This window comes from Alligator mississippiensis, chromosome 11, assembly GCF_030867095.1.
Source record: "Alligator mississippiensis isolate rAllMis1 chromosome 11, rAllMis1, whole genome shotgun sequence".
NCBI lineage: Eukaryota > Metazoa > Chordata > Crocodylia > Alligatoridae > Alligator > Alligator mississippiensis.
Window position 1 is genome coordinate 18,560,245 of NC_081834.1, and position 15,036 is coordinate 18,575,280.

General features: G+C 44.4%; 1 protein-coding gene across 2 annotated transcripts in view; it reads right to left on the bottom strand.

The window, feature by feature from the left end:
• Positions 1-15,036, bottom strand: part of PDE8A (phosphodiesterase 8A) — a 241,989-nt gene that overhangs the window by 189,875 nt on the left and 37,078 nt on the right. Inside the window, exon 1 of one of the 2 annotated variants that reach the window (XM_006259360.4) lies at positions 8,691-9,363. The exons of the other annotated variant lie outside the window; for it this stretch is intronic. Within the exon in view, the coding sequence (XP_006259422.2) occupies positions 8,691-8,960 (270 nt within the window). The 5' untranslated portion in view covers positions 8,961-9,363. Of the gene's footprint in view, positions 1-8,690; positions 9,364-15,036 lie in introns of those variants that run through there. 2 annotated transcript variants of the gene reach the window in all.

A 15,036-nucleotide genomic window follows, 5' to 3' on the forward strand; every position in this document is an offset into this window, starting at 1 on the left:
TACATACAAGGCTAAATGTTATCTAGAAAGAATCACATGTGCATACAAACTCAAAGCTTATAAGGTGGGCTGCAGATGGCAACACATAAGCTTACTATCCAAATAGAAATTTGGAACTAAAGCCATTCTTTTAGAAATACTGTGCTAAAACAGCCAGAAGTCTGAGAAAAAAAGGAGTTTCTAGTATCCAGCATGAGTAAGAAACGTGCTTGGTTATGCAGCTTGTCTACCTGCCTTAATACAGGGAATTATCATCTGAAAGACATATTGAGGTCCTTTAAAAAAAAAAAAAAAAAAAAAAAAAGAACCTAAAACATAAAAATAGTTTTTCCAAATCAGCTCCTTATAAACCACAATTTTTATGTTTCCAACCTTTTTAAGTTTATTTTTCTGAAGGAGTTTTATTAAGCATGATAGAGTCTCAAAGTTAAAGATAGAAAGCTATGGCAAATATGTAACTTTAAAAATACATTGTCTTCTAGTGGCAAGTAAAATGGGGCCTCAGAAAGTTTCCACTGCATCCCAGTAGGGAGTTAAAGGTCAGTGCTAACTCAAAGTTAAAAACAATGGGAAGTAGAGGTTGTCATTCTTTTATATTTGCCCAGTGATTCTGTGTTTTCTTTGTATGGATTTACTTAGGAAACTGGGGAATCCAGCAAACAATGAAGTGATTTCAAGGTTACCTTTTTTCTTTAATAAAGCTGTGCATATCAGAAGCCTCTCAGTATCCCTGTGTAAAATGTTTAATTTACAAAGAAAAAAAATATTTGTTATTCCAAACGTGTAACTTACAGTTGTTCACAGAACTATAGAAGGACAGTGGTAATTATGTCAGCTGTGCTAATAGTGAATTCCCATCATAAATACTTAAGAAACAGACAAATCACCCAAACTCCTTAAACCAGAGCTGTTTAACTGATTATGATTGTGTATCAATAAATATATTAATTTACAGATGAAAAACAAGCATACCTTACTTGAAATTCATTAGCTATGCAATTCACACAGGAATACTGCACATGTGAACAACAGGAAAATTGTTTTCAAGCCAGCAAAAATATGTCACCCTAATTTTTAGGGGTCAAGGTTTCCCCTCATGCATATGTACATGAGGGAAAAGAAGCGGGTGGGCAGACTTGAGGTCAGCTTCCTAGATCTCCAAAAACGCTGGTGTTCACCGTTTTCCAGCTAGGGTGACAGAATCTGAAGGGAGGAGACATTTCATCTCAAAAGTGGCCCAGTCCCCTCAGGTTTCTTCTGTCCCACCTTGGGGCAGCACGGGGAGGCACTAGCCACCCACTGAAGCAAGAATGAGGTGAGCATGCACTGTAGCTCACAACACAGCTACCGCCTCAAACTACCCAACTCTGCAGCAATACACGTGAGCTACGAAGAACAAAATAAGGCCTTGGGACCTTTCTGTTTCCATATGATGTGCAAAAAAAGACTTGGTAGACACACAAACATACCAACATGGTCCAGATGCTGCCTGCCCTATGACAAATACCATGTGATGACTGAAGAACCACCAAAAGGAAGCCTCGGCAACATGAAAGTCACATAACTAAATGAGGAAGAGATTTTAGTCAGTGTGCTTTTCATTTAACTTAAATGACTAACATTTCGCAGACAGGAAGTACTTCTTAGAGATTCAGTACCATCTAGATTACCATCGAAGATGTGAAAGGACACAATATATGTTCCATCATACCTAGGAGTTTCTTCAAAAAATGAGAGAAAACCAAACATGACTTTCCTGGTATTTTTTAAGGACAAAATGAGACAACTGTTCCTCCCCAGCACTGCCTTCCTCCATTGAAGAAAACCCCACACGTAAAAAGAGCACAAATCCAACCAAGAGAAAAAAAAATCATTTGCAGATAAAGTTAAACTAAACTAAAATCTAAATACAGGATCTAACAGCCACATGGCATATTAAATTGAACAGGCCATATCCTGTTCTTCTTAAAGCCAGTTTCAAACCTCTTACTGCCTTTGGTGGGGACAAGTCCAGGGAGCTAAGTGGTTAAGATGCCATGAACATCTCTGAAATGCAAGGACTAATAGAATAAAAATAGCATAGATGTAATGAAGTAACAAAAAGAGAATACTATTCCCTCTGACCCAACCCAGCATTTGGTTCCTCTCACACACCCCTTGTTGTCCACGTCCTCTGGGTGCTGGATGAGGGTCTGTGTAATTAGCAACATCTTAAACATTGCCTTTAAATTTTATACTCCTTAAACAACATGCTGCAGCTATCTTACTTTGTAAGAGCTATTCATCACATTGTTATATGTCTGTTTATAGGTTTATTAGGTTGTTTTTCCTCATGTTAAGATTGTCAATGTTAAAACTTTATTGAAAAGAAAAAAATAATTTAACGTCAGCCACACTCAAAAAGGACAGTAATTAATATAACAATGTGTAAACTTTCAGAGACTTTTCCTCTCTCCAGAAACAAAATCTTACCAAGTGAAAGCTGCAACCCCTGGTTTATAAAACACTAAGCTTTTGCATAATGCAGAGTGACATATTTACAGATTTTACAAAGAAAAGGAAAACTGGGACTGGGAGTCTGATTTAGACCGGCCCACAATAAAATGGGATGATCTGGAAGAATGCACAAGTTAGAGAGTTCACTATTAATTTTGTAGTATGTGTATCAACATAAATTATTATGTGTTTGGGCTGAGACCTTTTAAGAGGCCCAGGGTGTTACATACCTAGTTTCCAGTGAAGGTCTATGGGATTTGAAAACAACTTTATTGGGAGTCTTTGAAAAAAAAAGATCAAAACTTTATTCTTCGTGCGTGTGTGTGTGTGTGTGTGTGTGTGTGTGTGTGTGTGTGTGTGTGTGTTAGTGTGTATATATATTATATATACACATTTCAGGTGTTTTTCAAATGCATCCTGCCCCCTGTTGCCAGTTTAAAACTGTGCTTAAATCATTATATCTAATTATTTAACACTGCAGATTGACAAGTACATACCGAATGTCACAGAGTCAAATGAATCCTTGTTGAAGTTCCACTAAAATTAATACACAAATTTGACCAATAAAACATTAGACATAATTCATATAAAAATTCACCTTGGGAATTAAATGAGAAATTACATTTGATGCACACTCTTTTGAACTGCAATAAAAACTTTTTTTTATCTCCCTCTGTAGTTTGCAAATCTGTTTACTGGATGGATATAGGGCACCATAATAGACAACGGTGGTAGTTAGCAAGCCAGTTCTAATTTTGAAAGTGCAGCAATGTTGTCTTTGAACATGATCCAGGGGTAAGTCTTTACACCTGGTGGGACTGTTTCACCACAGTGATCATTATTAACTATTTGTGCTTATCACTCCAAACCTTAAAAACCTGAACTCTTCCTACCTTATATACTAAGGAGATCAGTGCCTTGGATTCTTTAATTTCACACGACAAAGAGCACAGGGCAAAACAAATTAGGAGGCATATTATTAAGTTATCAGTGAGCTTTATATTTTTGTTTAAAAAAAAAACAAACACATTTTATCACCAGAAAGTTCTTTACTGTAGATCCATCAAAATATCTTTACACATCCTCTGATAAATACAGTTATTTAAAAAGGGCACAGTGTTAAGACAGATGATGGAGACTAAGGAAAGGCTCATTTTTAACATTTCCTACTTCAAACTACATCAGATGTCAGGAGGGGAAGGGCTCAAAAACCTGTTGGAAGGCCTAAAACTGTCAAGTAATTTACACACAGGAAGCTTAAGTCAGGGAGGATGAAGCATGTGGCATAGATTAGAGGACAGAGAAGAGAGGTTGTCTCATATCTATTAGCAAGATGTAAATTAAAAAAAAAAACCAAAACACATTAGGAAGTAGTTATTAACTTTATCCACAACAAACATTCACAGCCAAACTCTACTCGCTTTACACAAAGAAGACATTACAATGAAATTTAACTAGATTTATCAGTAAGGGAAACAAGAATGATCCTGCTCCTATTCATATCAATGGCAAAACTCCTATTCATTCAGCAGAAGCAGGGCTAAGACCTGTGCAAGCATTTGGGGGTAGGTGGAGTAATCAAAAATCACATGCTTATGCTCTGCTCTCAGTGGCCACATCCAGACATGCATGGACATTTGGTTCCCTGGGGACAACAGCAGCGGCCCACCTTGTGCTGCTGCTGGTTGTCCCCAGGGAACGCCTGTGCCACATGCGCTCTAGTGTATGGCAAGGGGTATGGGAGGCGGGGGTCCTCCGGGCCTTCCGGGACTGCAGCAGCAGCAATCCTGCTGCATGGAGTCTGGCGAGCAGCAAAGTGTGGCTCCAGCCAGCCAGGCTCTGGCTTTGGGCAGTGCATGCTGCTGCCATGTGCGCCACTCCATTTTTTTTTCCCTGTGGGTTTTTGTGCCCCCTGGATATCCAAGGATCAAAAAAACCCCTCCGTGCTGCTCCCTTGCAGCGTGGAGAAAAACAGAATGTGCAGTATATGGTGCCACAGATGTGTCTGCAGCACCGCATACCGCACTGCTGCGCTTGTTTGGACGCGGCCAGTGAAGCAATTTATACCTGATGAGAGGCCTAAAGACTGTTTTTTGTACTGGTGTTTTTCCGCCATCTACTATAAACAAGATAAAGGAATTATTCAGCTGTATTCCAACCACAAATACTAAAACAAAGCATGCTTTGTCACATGAAGTGCTTTTTTGTTATTTTTTCTTTTAAGTTTACTTTACAGTCTATTCAAAATAAGTCCACAGTTCTCTGGTAAAACAGGGTCCATCCTTTACAAGGAAGGCATCAAAAGTCAACCTGGGAGTCTGGCAGCCACAGGGAGTGAGAAAGGTTAAAGTGTCTCAGCGTGGGAAGGATCCTCTCAGTAGGAGCAAGGATCTTTGTGCAGGAGGGCTGACGTCAGTGGAAGTGGGAGGGAAGTGGTGGTGGGGAGGGTTGTTAGGGAAATGACTGAGAATTGGCTTCGGTGGGAGCAGGGAGGAATCAGGAGAGGCTTGGATGGCCTCAGTGGGAGTTGGGACAGTACATGTGGGAGTTTCAAAGGGAGAGATAGCTCATCCTGTGTTCCAAGGGGATGGAATTATCAGAACAAGCAGAAAAAGGAACAGAGGAGTTTGGTGGCTTAAATCATGGGCAGTTATATGTAAAAATTAGACTCTATATGGTGATGTCAATGTATATGGTCTTAATGCCTTGGAGTTCAAAGGCAGGTAAATCAGCAGGTAAAACAAATGGTCATTTACAATGTGGCCCTGCAGACTTAGGCTTATGTCTAATATAAAATAAAAGAACCTTTGATTTACTGCCTGCCTCCCCACTTCACCAAAAATATATTCATGTTTGGGTGCATATGCACAGAGTAAGGGAAAAGAAAATATTACACAAGTAAATGAACTACAGCACAAAATACAAAGATAATGCATGCAGTGTGGGGCAGAAAAAGGATTGAATAATGCCAGGCTGCTGGGATGCCACTTTGCTCACAAGCGGTAAAGCCTCAAACATGTTATGCAAGTCATTGTAAAAAAAAAAAAAAAAAAAAAAGTGCCAATAAACCTTTTACACCACATCAGTCTTCACTACATTTTGCTCCATTTTTATAAATGAGAAAACATAGTATCAATGATTTAGAGTATCTCCATAAAGGTGGGTACCTTATGCCTGTAAGTCCAGCTACACACTTCTGAGGGGAAGAAAGAAAACATGGACATAACTGTCCTCTACAAACAACTTTCACAACCTGAAAATCCCCTGTGTAGGAGCCTTTGGAGATTACAAGTAAGTGCTCTCTCTGTGGATAGCTCTCCTTTCCAAAAACACAGTATAAACCTCTATTTGCTTGCCTGGATGGGTCATGTGATAACCAGACCTTAAACCTGTCACTGTTCCAGAGTTAAGTATCGCTCATCCTGCACTTCTGACAAGTGCAATTTTGGACTGAAGATTCTCCATATGGGGGAGGAAAGGAAACATTCTTGTGGTCTATTCATTGTTTAAATGCAACACTTATTTCAAGCTGTTTGGAGATTTGGAATGTTAACATAACACAAAAATAATGAGTAATGGGGAGAGGGCAGGTAAGGCCAGCAAATTCAATTTACTGCATGGCTCCTCTTCTTATTGAATAGATATCACTATAATTATGTCCACCAGATATAGATATTGCTGTGCATGCATGTGCACAAGCTATTCGGCTACCTTACCTTGGACAAAGTTAGATTTTCTGTTCCTTTTTAGGGACGAAAAGTTAATATTTTCAGGTAATATGCTTCATGGATGATGGGAGCTATGAAATATATACAGAACATTAAACACTCAGAAAGTGACTCTGCCATTACACAACACAGAATAACGAGAATAAATCTCAGTGCCAGCTAACAAGAGATATAGTCCAATGTTACAGCTAGGATTTTGCTGTTCTTCTGTGTAGTTCCTTTTTACTAGAAACTGCACATCTTATAACTAACATATACTTCCTCTAACTGGATCATCAATATTATGTAAAAAGGTATACTGCGCAAACTGCATAAAAGAAAAGGGTAACTGCAAATGTTAGTTAGAATGAAAATAGACGATACACGCAATAGATCAAATGTTGTTGATCTTCAACATATGACCTTCTGGACTTCAATTTGTACATGCATAATTTGGCCTAGTGAATAAATATCATCCTGACACGGAGAAAAGATGCACCTCAAGTAGGTAACTGCTATCCACACAAATTCTGATGACAGTACCTGGACCAGCCTTGAGAAGTGCTAACATCATGTGCTCCAGGCTCAATGTATTTGACGGTGTCCAAACACTTTAAAGGACATACTCAGCACTTTGCAGAGGCTCGGTTGGTGGCATCACGCTCCTTCCCACAATTCTCTTAGGCCAAGCTCCTGTCACCTTCAAAACTGTGTGTTTGTATAACCTTGCATCCAATCCTGCTCCAAGACTCCCACTGACTTCACTAGTAACAGGACTGGCAGGCACCTTCTTTGCAATTCTGTGCTCAGTTTCTTTTCTAAGGTAACCTGACTGTATGGTGAAAAGTAGGTGACACAGTAATTGCTTAGTTAGCTTTCATATCCAGCATAATTTCAGTGACAATATGGTTGTATGCTAATACAGCAAGCAAAATAAACATGATCACAACATACATAAAAAAGCACAGAATAAAAACTATGCTGTGTTATGTATCTGAAGGATACTGCAGGATTTTGAAAAAGAAAACTGCAAAGATGGGAGTTAGATTCTGTATTAAATCAATACAACAAAAATCCCACTCATATTTAGCAAAAACAATCATTCTGAAGCAGTGTTACTAGACCTATGAAATATGACATTTAGTGAAAAAAACAAAACTATGGATAAAGTGCAGTACACATGTGAACAACAATGAACTGTATGATGTCCAGCCCAGTTACTTCTCATGTCCTTGCCCCCCCAAAAATGGGCAACATATTCACAAGCATCTTGAAATCAAATTGAAAATGTCACAAAAATAAGTCTTTCTGAAAACAGGTTTTATTTGAAAAAGCCAAAAAAGAGCAAACACTCTGAAGACATTTCAAAGGTGAAAGTTGTGATCTTGTTTAAAATGTTGCAAGATGCTTCTTCAAACGTTCTTCACAACTGAAAGAGGGAAAAAAGCTTCCCAAACAAATCTCAGGGTATGGACAAAAACAAATACCCTACAATTCCTTGTTGCGGTTACCATGATTTTATCGGTGTGTCTTGCTACATGTATGTAGGTTTATAGATCAGTTCCTTATGCAGTATTTATAACACAAAAAAATAGTAATTTGATGTGGAATTGCTTTTATGAACCCTTTTAGATACGGTTAAATCCCGTTTCAACCTGCACAGTTTCTTCTTGTTACCTACATTTTTTTTTCATCTCTATGAAGAAAATTATTTAAGAAAGTCACTCTTCCTGCAGAAGAATTTGCTCAAATCTGTAACTAAGCAGCATTCTTGATACAAACGTTAAATGCACAAGAAAACTGATTATTACAGCAGGCCTGCAAAACGCTTTGCCATTCTTTTAGCTCCTTCCTATCTTTCATACCTATAGCTTACATGGACAAGCGTGCGTCTCAGCCCGTAGCACGGGAACCCGGAGCGACTCAGCCATGTTATATAATATCTCGGGTGCATTCATCACTTGATTTTTCAATTAGAAGGGGGGTCTCTTTTTCCCCTCCAAATTGCAGAGTGCCCTCCCAAAAAAAAACCCCAAACAAACAGAAAAGGTGAGGCAACAAAGGCTGCAATAGTAGGAACCGACCAAAGATAGGCCCCAATCGGGGAGACCAAGGAATAGAAAGTAAATAGAAAGGCATTTCTTCAGCTCTCCTAACTCTCCCTTCGCCTTTAATCACACGCCTCGTGTTTGAGGATGCGTCTCCCTAGGACACAAAGCTCGGGTGCTCCATGTCCGTGCGCACAGGCACACCCCCCTCGACCTTATCTCCAGCAGCCAGAAGCCAGCGCAGTCAACAAGCTGTCCCCGCCACCAAATCTGTTCCTCTCCTTCCAGCGCCAGGGCACGCGGAGGAAGGGTGCTGCCACCCGGGGAAACAGCCCGAGCAGCAACAGAGCTGCAGTGCGGGCTGCCCCGTGCCCGTGCCGGCCCCCCTGCCGCTCCGGCCACGGAGCCTTTCCGCGCCGGGTGTCGGCCGGGCTTTTACCTTAACACTGGCTCTGCCGCTCTGCGTCTCCGCCTCCAGGCTCTGGCTGTTGTCCCTGCGCTCCTTCCGAGCGGAATTAGTCCTCGCCTTGTAGGCGGCGGGGTTGGAGGACTTGATGAATAATCCCGGCACGGGGTTGCCCGGCGGATGCTGCTGCTGCTGAGCCATGCTGGCGTTGGTCTGCTGGGGCGAGTGCGACTCCTCCGACTCCTTGCTGCTGCGGTACACCACGCGGCTGTCGGAGATGTGGATGCTCGGGGCGCAGCCCATGCTTGGCGCGCGGCCGCCGGGGGCTGCTCCCGGCTCCGGCTCCGGCTCCGGCTCCTCGCGTCCCCGCGCCCGCTACCGGGTGGAAGCGCCGCCCCGCCGCCCCGCGGGCGCTGTCATCCCCCGGCCCGGGACACGCGCGCAGGAAGGAGCCCGGCTCAGCGGCGCCCCGGCCTCATGCTGCAGCGCCCCGCGCGCGGCCGGGGGCCCCCGGCCCTCCCTCACGGCCGAGTCATGCCCCGCTCCTCCTCCGCAGGGCCCCGAGCAGCGGGCGCCGCATGCCGCGCTCAGCGCGGCCCCCGCGGCAGGGCGCAGCGGGGCGCCCCGGAGGCCGGCATCAAAGGGCCTCCACGGGGCCCGCGCGGGTCCCCCGCCCCGGGGCGCGGAAATGGCGAGAGGCGGGGGAGTGCCGCCGCGTCCCCCGGCCCGGCCCGGCCCGGCCCGGCCCAACCCGCCGCCCGCCCGCCCGGCGCCCCCGGTCGCTCGGCTCCGCTCGGCTCCGCTCTGCTCCTCTGCCCCGGCGTTTGACAGCGGCGCGCCGGAGCCAATCGCAGCCCCCGCCGGCGCTGACCTCCAGCCTCTACTGGCGTCAATGCAAATGAGGCGGCGCGGGCCAATGGGCGGCGGCGGGGGCGGTGCCGCGCGGGGGCGGGAACTTCAAACCCGCCGCACCGACAAGCGCCGGCAGCGCAGAGCCGAGAGCCCGGGCGGCGGCGGCGGCGGCGGCGGCGGCGGCGGCCCGCTCCCTCCCCCGCCCGCCCCGCCCCGCCCCGCCCCGGGGGACAGGGGAGCGCTCTGCGTGTGCGCGTCATCACCGCGGTGGTCACCAACCAGCGGGTCTCGAGCCATCGGTAAATCTCGGAGCCTCTTGGAGTCGATGGGAGGCGGGGGTGGGGTCAGTCCGTGGGGAACGGGCAGGGGCTACATCGGGGCCGCGCAGTGACGGACAGTGCCACGGGTGACTGGAGCCACCACCACCAAGCTCGTGGCCACAGCGCTCCCAGATGTGGCCCCGGTGCTTCATCCGTTGCTCCCACGCCCCAGCTGGCACGCACAGAGGGCCACCCGCGCTCCCACCTGCCCCTCACCTAAGCGGGGAGTGCTGCCTGTTAGGGGTGCACGTGCACCCCATGTACCCCCTACACGTCACCACTGGACACTGCCACAGAGGCAGGAGCAGGGGTGACTTGAGTAGGGCCCCAGCCAGCTCAGACTTACCTGCTGGGGAGGCATGCCCCCAAATAATTCTTTCTCAATCTGTCCCCTCTTCCTGCTCCACAGACTTACCTGCTGAGCAGGGGGAAAGTGGCACATGGTAGATCTTGGGTTGCTTTTAAATGCCAAAGGTGATCTACTTAAAAAGGTTGGCAGCTACTGGGTTACACCAACTGCATATGCTTCCTCAGCCTGATGAAGGGTATTTATACCTGAAAGCTTGCAAAGAAGAATTTTTCCAACCGTCTGCGTGGGTCTAATAAAAGATCAAGTGTACCCAAAGAACCTTGTCTGCCAGTGGTTACTGCGCATTTAGTTTAGTACTTGTATAACCAAGTAGTAAATGCGTAGTAACCAGAGTTACTGCACCATAGTCCTAGTGAACACCTTTTTGATGACACTACTGTGCAGTAGCCTAATAATACTGCACACTAGTGTACTGGCAACATTAGTGCTGTGACGCCACTTCACAGTCTTATTAGGCTATTGCACAGTTAGCATCTCGTGCAGACATGCGCAGAGCACTCTCATCTTGAACCACAAACATCAACACGCAGTGATCATAATTATCACGGGGCTACCAAACAGGGTGAGATGGCTTAGGTACCTTTGTGAACTGCAAGTGTTTGGATTCCTTCACATTAACTCTGAACTTAAGTCCATCACATTTGTCTTGGGGTGGTAACTGCAGCCTTTCTGTCATGTTTCCATTCTTTTCCAAGGCTGCCAGGTAATTTTTTCTTTAAGAATTGCATGCCCGTATGCATGTCTGCTGGTGAGGAAGAGGTATGTAAAGCAGGCAGCGAAGGCATTCAGAGGGAGAAGAAATGCATTCAAGTATGCTAAAAAGTTACAGTAAACATAGATGCTGAAACTGTTTTGTAACATAAAAAAAATGTCAAGCACTTGGCTATGTTAAAGCATTCTATCAAGTAACTACAAAAAAAAGAAGCGCTACTTCACTGATGCAGATTTGCCAGAATTTTCTCAAGATCACAGATGTGCAACTAATCTAGTACCAATGTGTGAATTGTGACACTACAAATGCTAAGACAGTTTTAGAGCACATTACCAACACTCAAAAAGCTGCTGTCTAATGAAGCGAAGAAAGTACCAGCAGAGCAGACACCCACAATATAAGAATTATACATCATCAATAATATACAGTATAGGCAAAGGAAACTGAACTGCCCCAACATTTCATTAATGATGACTGAGTTACAATTCTTCAATGGCATCTTGAACACTTCCAGCATATTGAGGTCTTATGCTGAGACCTGCGACAACTAGGAAATTAAAAGCTACAGGATATGTTGCTGCCACAATGAAACCTTAATTCTGCTCCTTGCAGCTGGCAGTAGCCATTTGGATCCATAGGAGACAATTGTTCATATTAGATTCCACAGGCTCGGGTTCCAGCATTAACTGCAAAATCTCCTGATGAATTCAGTGGTCTGAAAAGCACGGTGAACTAATAAGCAACCTTATCTCTGCATTAATGAAGTTCTCGAGAAGTTAACTTCTTTTAAAATAACTTTTCAGCATTTGTATAAGCCGCAGCCCAAGTTAGTTCCTTTACTGCTAACAGCTCTTTAGCAATGATGAAACCAGGCAAAGGAGGCATTTTAATTGCTACTGGGTCACCATTCTCCCCCCTCCCTCCATCTTGCTTTTCCAACACACCCTTCCTGCCTATGGAGGGGTGGGCATCAGTCAAGGACCCACAGTTTGAGGAACTGTGAAGGGTGCAGGGACCAAAATGGAGTCATCATGGAACATGTTTTCAAGGGTTGACAAAAGAGGGCAGCAAAGGAGGACAGAGTGAAAGAGCCCGACAGCTCTAATGCCCTCACATGCCCTATTCTTCACATCTCCAACTCTCCTATGAAAGATGAACTTTCATTTCTACCCAGGAGAACTTTTACAATCTTTTCTCCTATGCCTGATGAAGGGTGTTTGTGCCCAAAAGCTTGCAATTAAAGAAGTTTTTTTTGCAAAAATCTAGTCGATCTATTAAAATATATCACCTCTATCACAAGTCCCGATTACTTTTGCCTCTAGACCAATATGGCTACAACCTGGATACCTGACCTATTCTTCCCGGTACCTTCCCCTTTTCTGCTCCAGCTTCCTCATGTTTCCCACAACTGCACTTCAACGTCCCCAAATTCTCTCCACTGTGCTCATTTCCCTGACCATCTCTCCATCTTACCTGCTCCAAACTGTCTCAGGCCCCATATTTTCCCCCTTGTTTTTAAAGTTTCTTCCAGGACATTGCCTTTCTGAACCTCTCACTAAGCCCTGGAGAGCCCCATCATGTATGCCATTAGTTAACACTATCATTAATCCCTGTGCTTCTCTGCTGAAACATACCAGGCCCATGCTCCTCAGGGTAAGTATTTTATGTCTCAGATAATACCGGGTTTAGAGAAATGCTATGCACTGCTCCTTTCATCTTCATGAGCCTTCTCATTATCTCTTTTCCCCAAGTTTCAGCACTTACAAATCTATGGCACGGTTTTCAGCTCTTCATCCCGATCTCAATACCATGTGCTCAGTGCATGCTCCAGGCATGCCTTTTATCAGTTCTCAACTATGATCTTAGTGTTGCATGCTGTGCCACACACCAAGCCTACCTGTTCGAACTACTCTCCCCAAATCTCTAAAATTTATGACTGCCAAGCAGTCAGTATGCCTCTTCTCAGCACTCCACCTTGTGCTCATTCCCAGTGCCCCATCTGGGTCTCATCACTACAGGAGCACATTTGGAAGGTGGATAGAGATGAGTTATGGAGAGCTCAGGAGCCTCCTTCCACAATCCCCTGCATAGCTCTGACTCCCTTTTTTCCTTTGCACCCTATCGCGCACTGCTCTGACTCTCCATTTTTGCCCCAGAAGCAGCCACAGCACAAGGGCAAGGAAGATCCCCAGCTCCTCCAAGAAGATGCATGGAGAGTTCTGGACACTTTTCTTCAATATGGGATGAGTGAAGACAGTGGGAGACCTGGAGTTGCCTCTCTTGGCTTGATGAAGCAGTCATAGGAAGGAATGGTGAGGGAGGAAAGAGTGGACCCAGATGTCTTCACTTCCCTTTCCAAACACAGCATTGAAAGGGAAGGTGCTCAAATGTCTTCATCTTATGCTTCTACTCTGTGAGGGTTTCCAAGCTTCCAGAAAACAAAGGAGTTTGGGGTTTCGGTTAGGTTTTTGGGTTTTTTTCTTTTTTTTGGGGGGGGGGGTAGAATTTCTCTAATCCTTAGTGAATAATGGAATGAGCTACTGTTTTAGAGACTTGGGTCTTTGTCAAAGCTTTAGTAATCAATGAACTGGGGTTTCAAACAGCCCCAGTGTTTGGAAAATCCCTTATACTACTAAGGGTGTTTTTTCTAGGGGTGTGCTGGCCCCAGAGCACAGCTGTCAGGGTAATAGCTAGAAAGGGCAAAACCCCTCCCTGCATTCTCTCAGTCCTCATACTCCAAGCCCTCTAGCTGCTAAGAGCCCCAGTCTTACTGCACATATGCCTTGCACCTCCTTAGGCACGTCCTTTTTAACTTGCAGCAACCCAGAATTCCAAACTTTAGCCTCAACAACTCTTTTCAGCATTTCTTCCCCAAGGAGGCAGTGGATGACATGCCCTGTTCAAGATAAATCCTGAGAGTAACAGCAGTTTGGGGAAGGTGAGAGCCAAGTAGATGGGGGAAAACAAAACTGGGTGATTCTGTAGAATCAGCTGGATTTGTGGGGGGGTGACAGGAACAAGTCCCTGCAATAATTCCAAATAATGCACCCTTATTCCTTAGACAGCAAATGTATATGCAGTCCAAGCCAGCACATGAATATTAGAGCACTTAAAACTGCCATCCTTTAAACAGTAGGTGACTCTCAACCTTCACTATAGCAGAGCTGCCAATTCGCCATAATTAAAAACAGAATGTATGTGCAAGTGATGAATATAGAATGCAACAGCAAAGCACCCATTCAGTCAAAAGCTCTCAGTGTATTTGGGCATGTGATAACATAAGATTGTGCATGCTTAGAAGAGATACAGGTAATGAGATAAAAATACAGGTTATAAAGGTGCAAAGCCAAGGGCCACACATGGCTTTTTAGTCTCGCCCTAGTACCTATATTGTTATATTTATTTCTAGTTAATATTGGGCTTAAAAGCTAAGAAGGGAGTCCTCCCATTCTCACCTTCAGAACTGGTTCAAGCATGGGTAATGGCAGCATAAGCTTCTCCTATGAGATTATGTCCCTCATTTACTTGATCTGAGACATTTTAAGGTCAGACAATAATGCTGTTTCAAGGGTCATACAGACCTTTAGGATCTCTCACAGCAATGACAGAATATGGCTTAACATGCTCATTTCAAATACCTGAGTGTTGGTTTTAGAAACATCTTGTCCTCATCCTTCTTCCACCTTCAGTTTATTAAATTTTAAGTGCTACTGGTTAACACACACCAAGTAGCAAAAGAAAAGTGACTCTGTTGAGGAAGAAGGTGCTATAATTCCTGGCTCTACTAACCAGCAAATTGTTATTGTGGTTAGCACTTCAGAGCCACCACAGCTATGTCAGAGGGAACTGCAGTCTATTCTGCCTTATGCATCAACAAAATCATCCTTTAAGCTCCTCTTACCCCTCGATTACCCATGCTGATAGAAAAGGCAAAAGGAGCATAACTTAATTTGCAGGGATCCAACCTTAGTTTTCAGTGCTGACATCTAGAGTCAGGCTTTTTCCCTGTGAACTAAACAGGTTTGGTTTGAAAGTTGCAGAACTGAGAAACAATTTCACATTGTCATTTTACAGTCTTTTTTTCCAAGATGTTTTTTAACATTAAAAATAGCTTTCTGCTCTCCA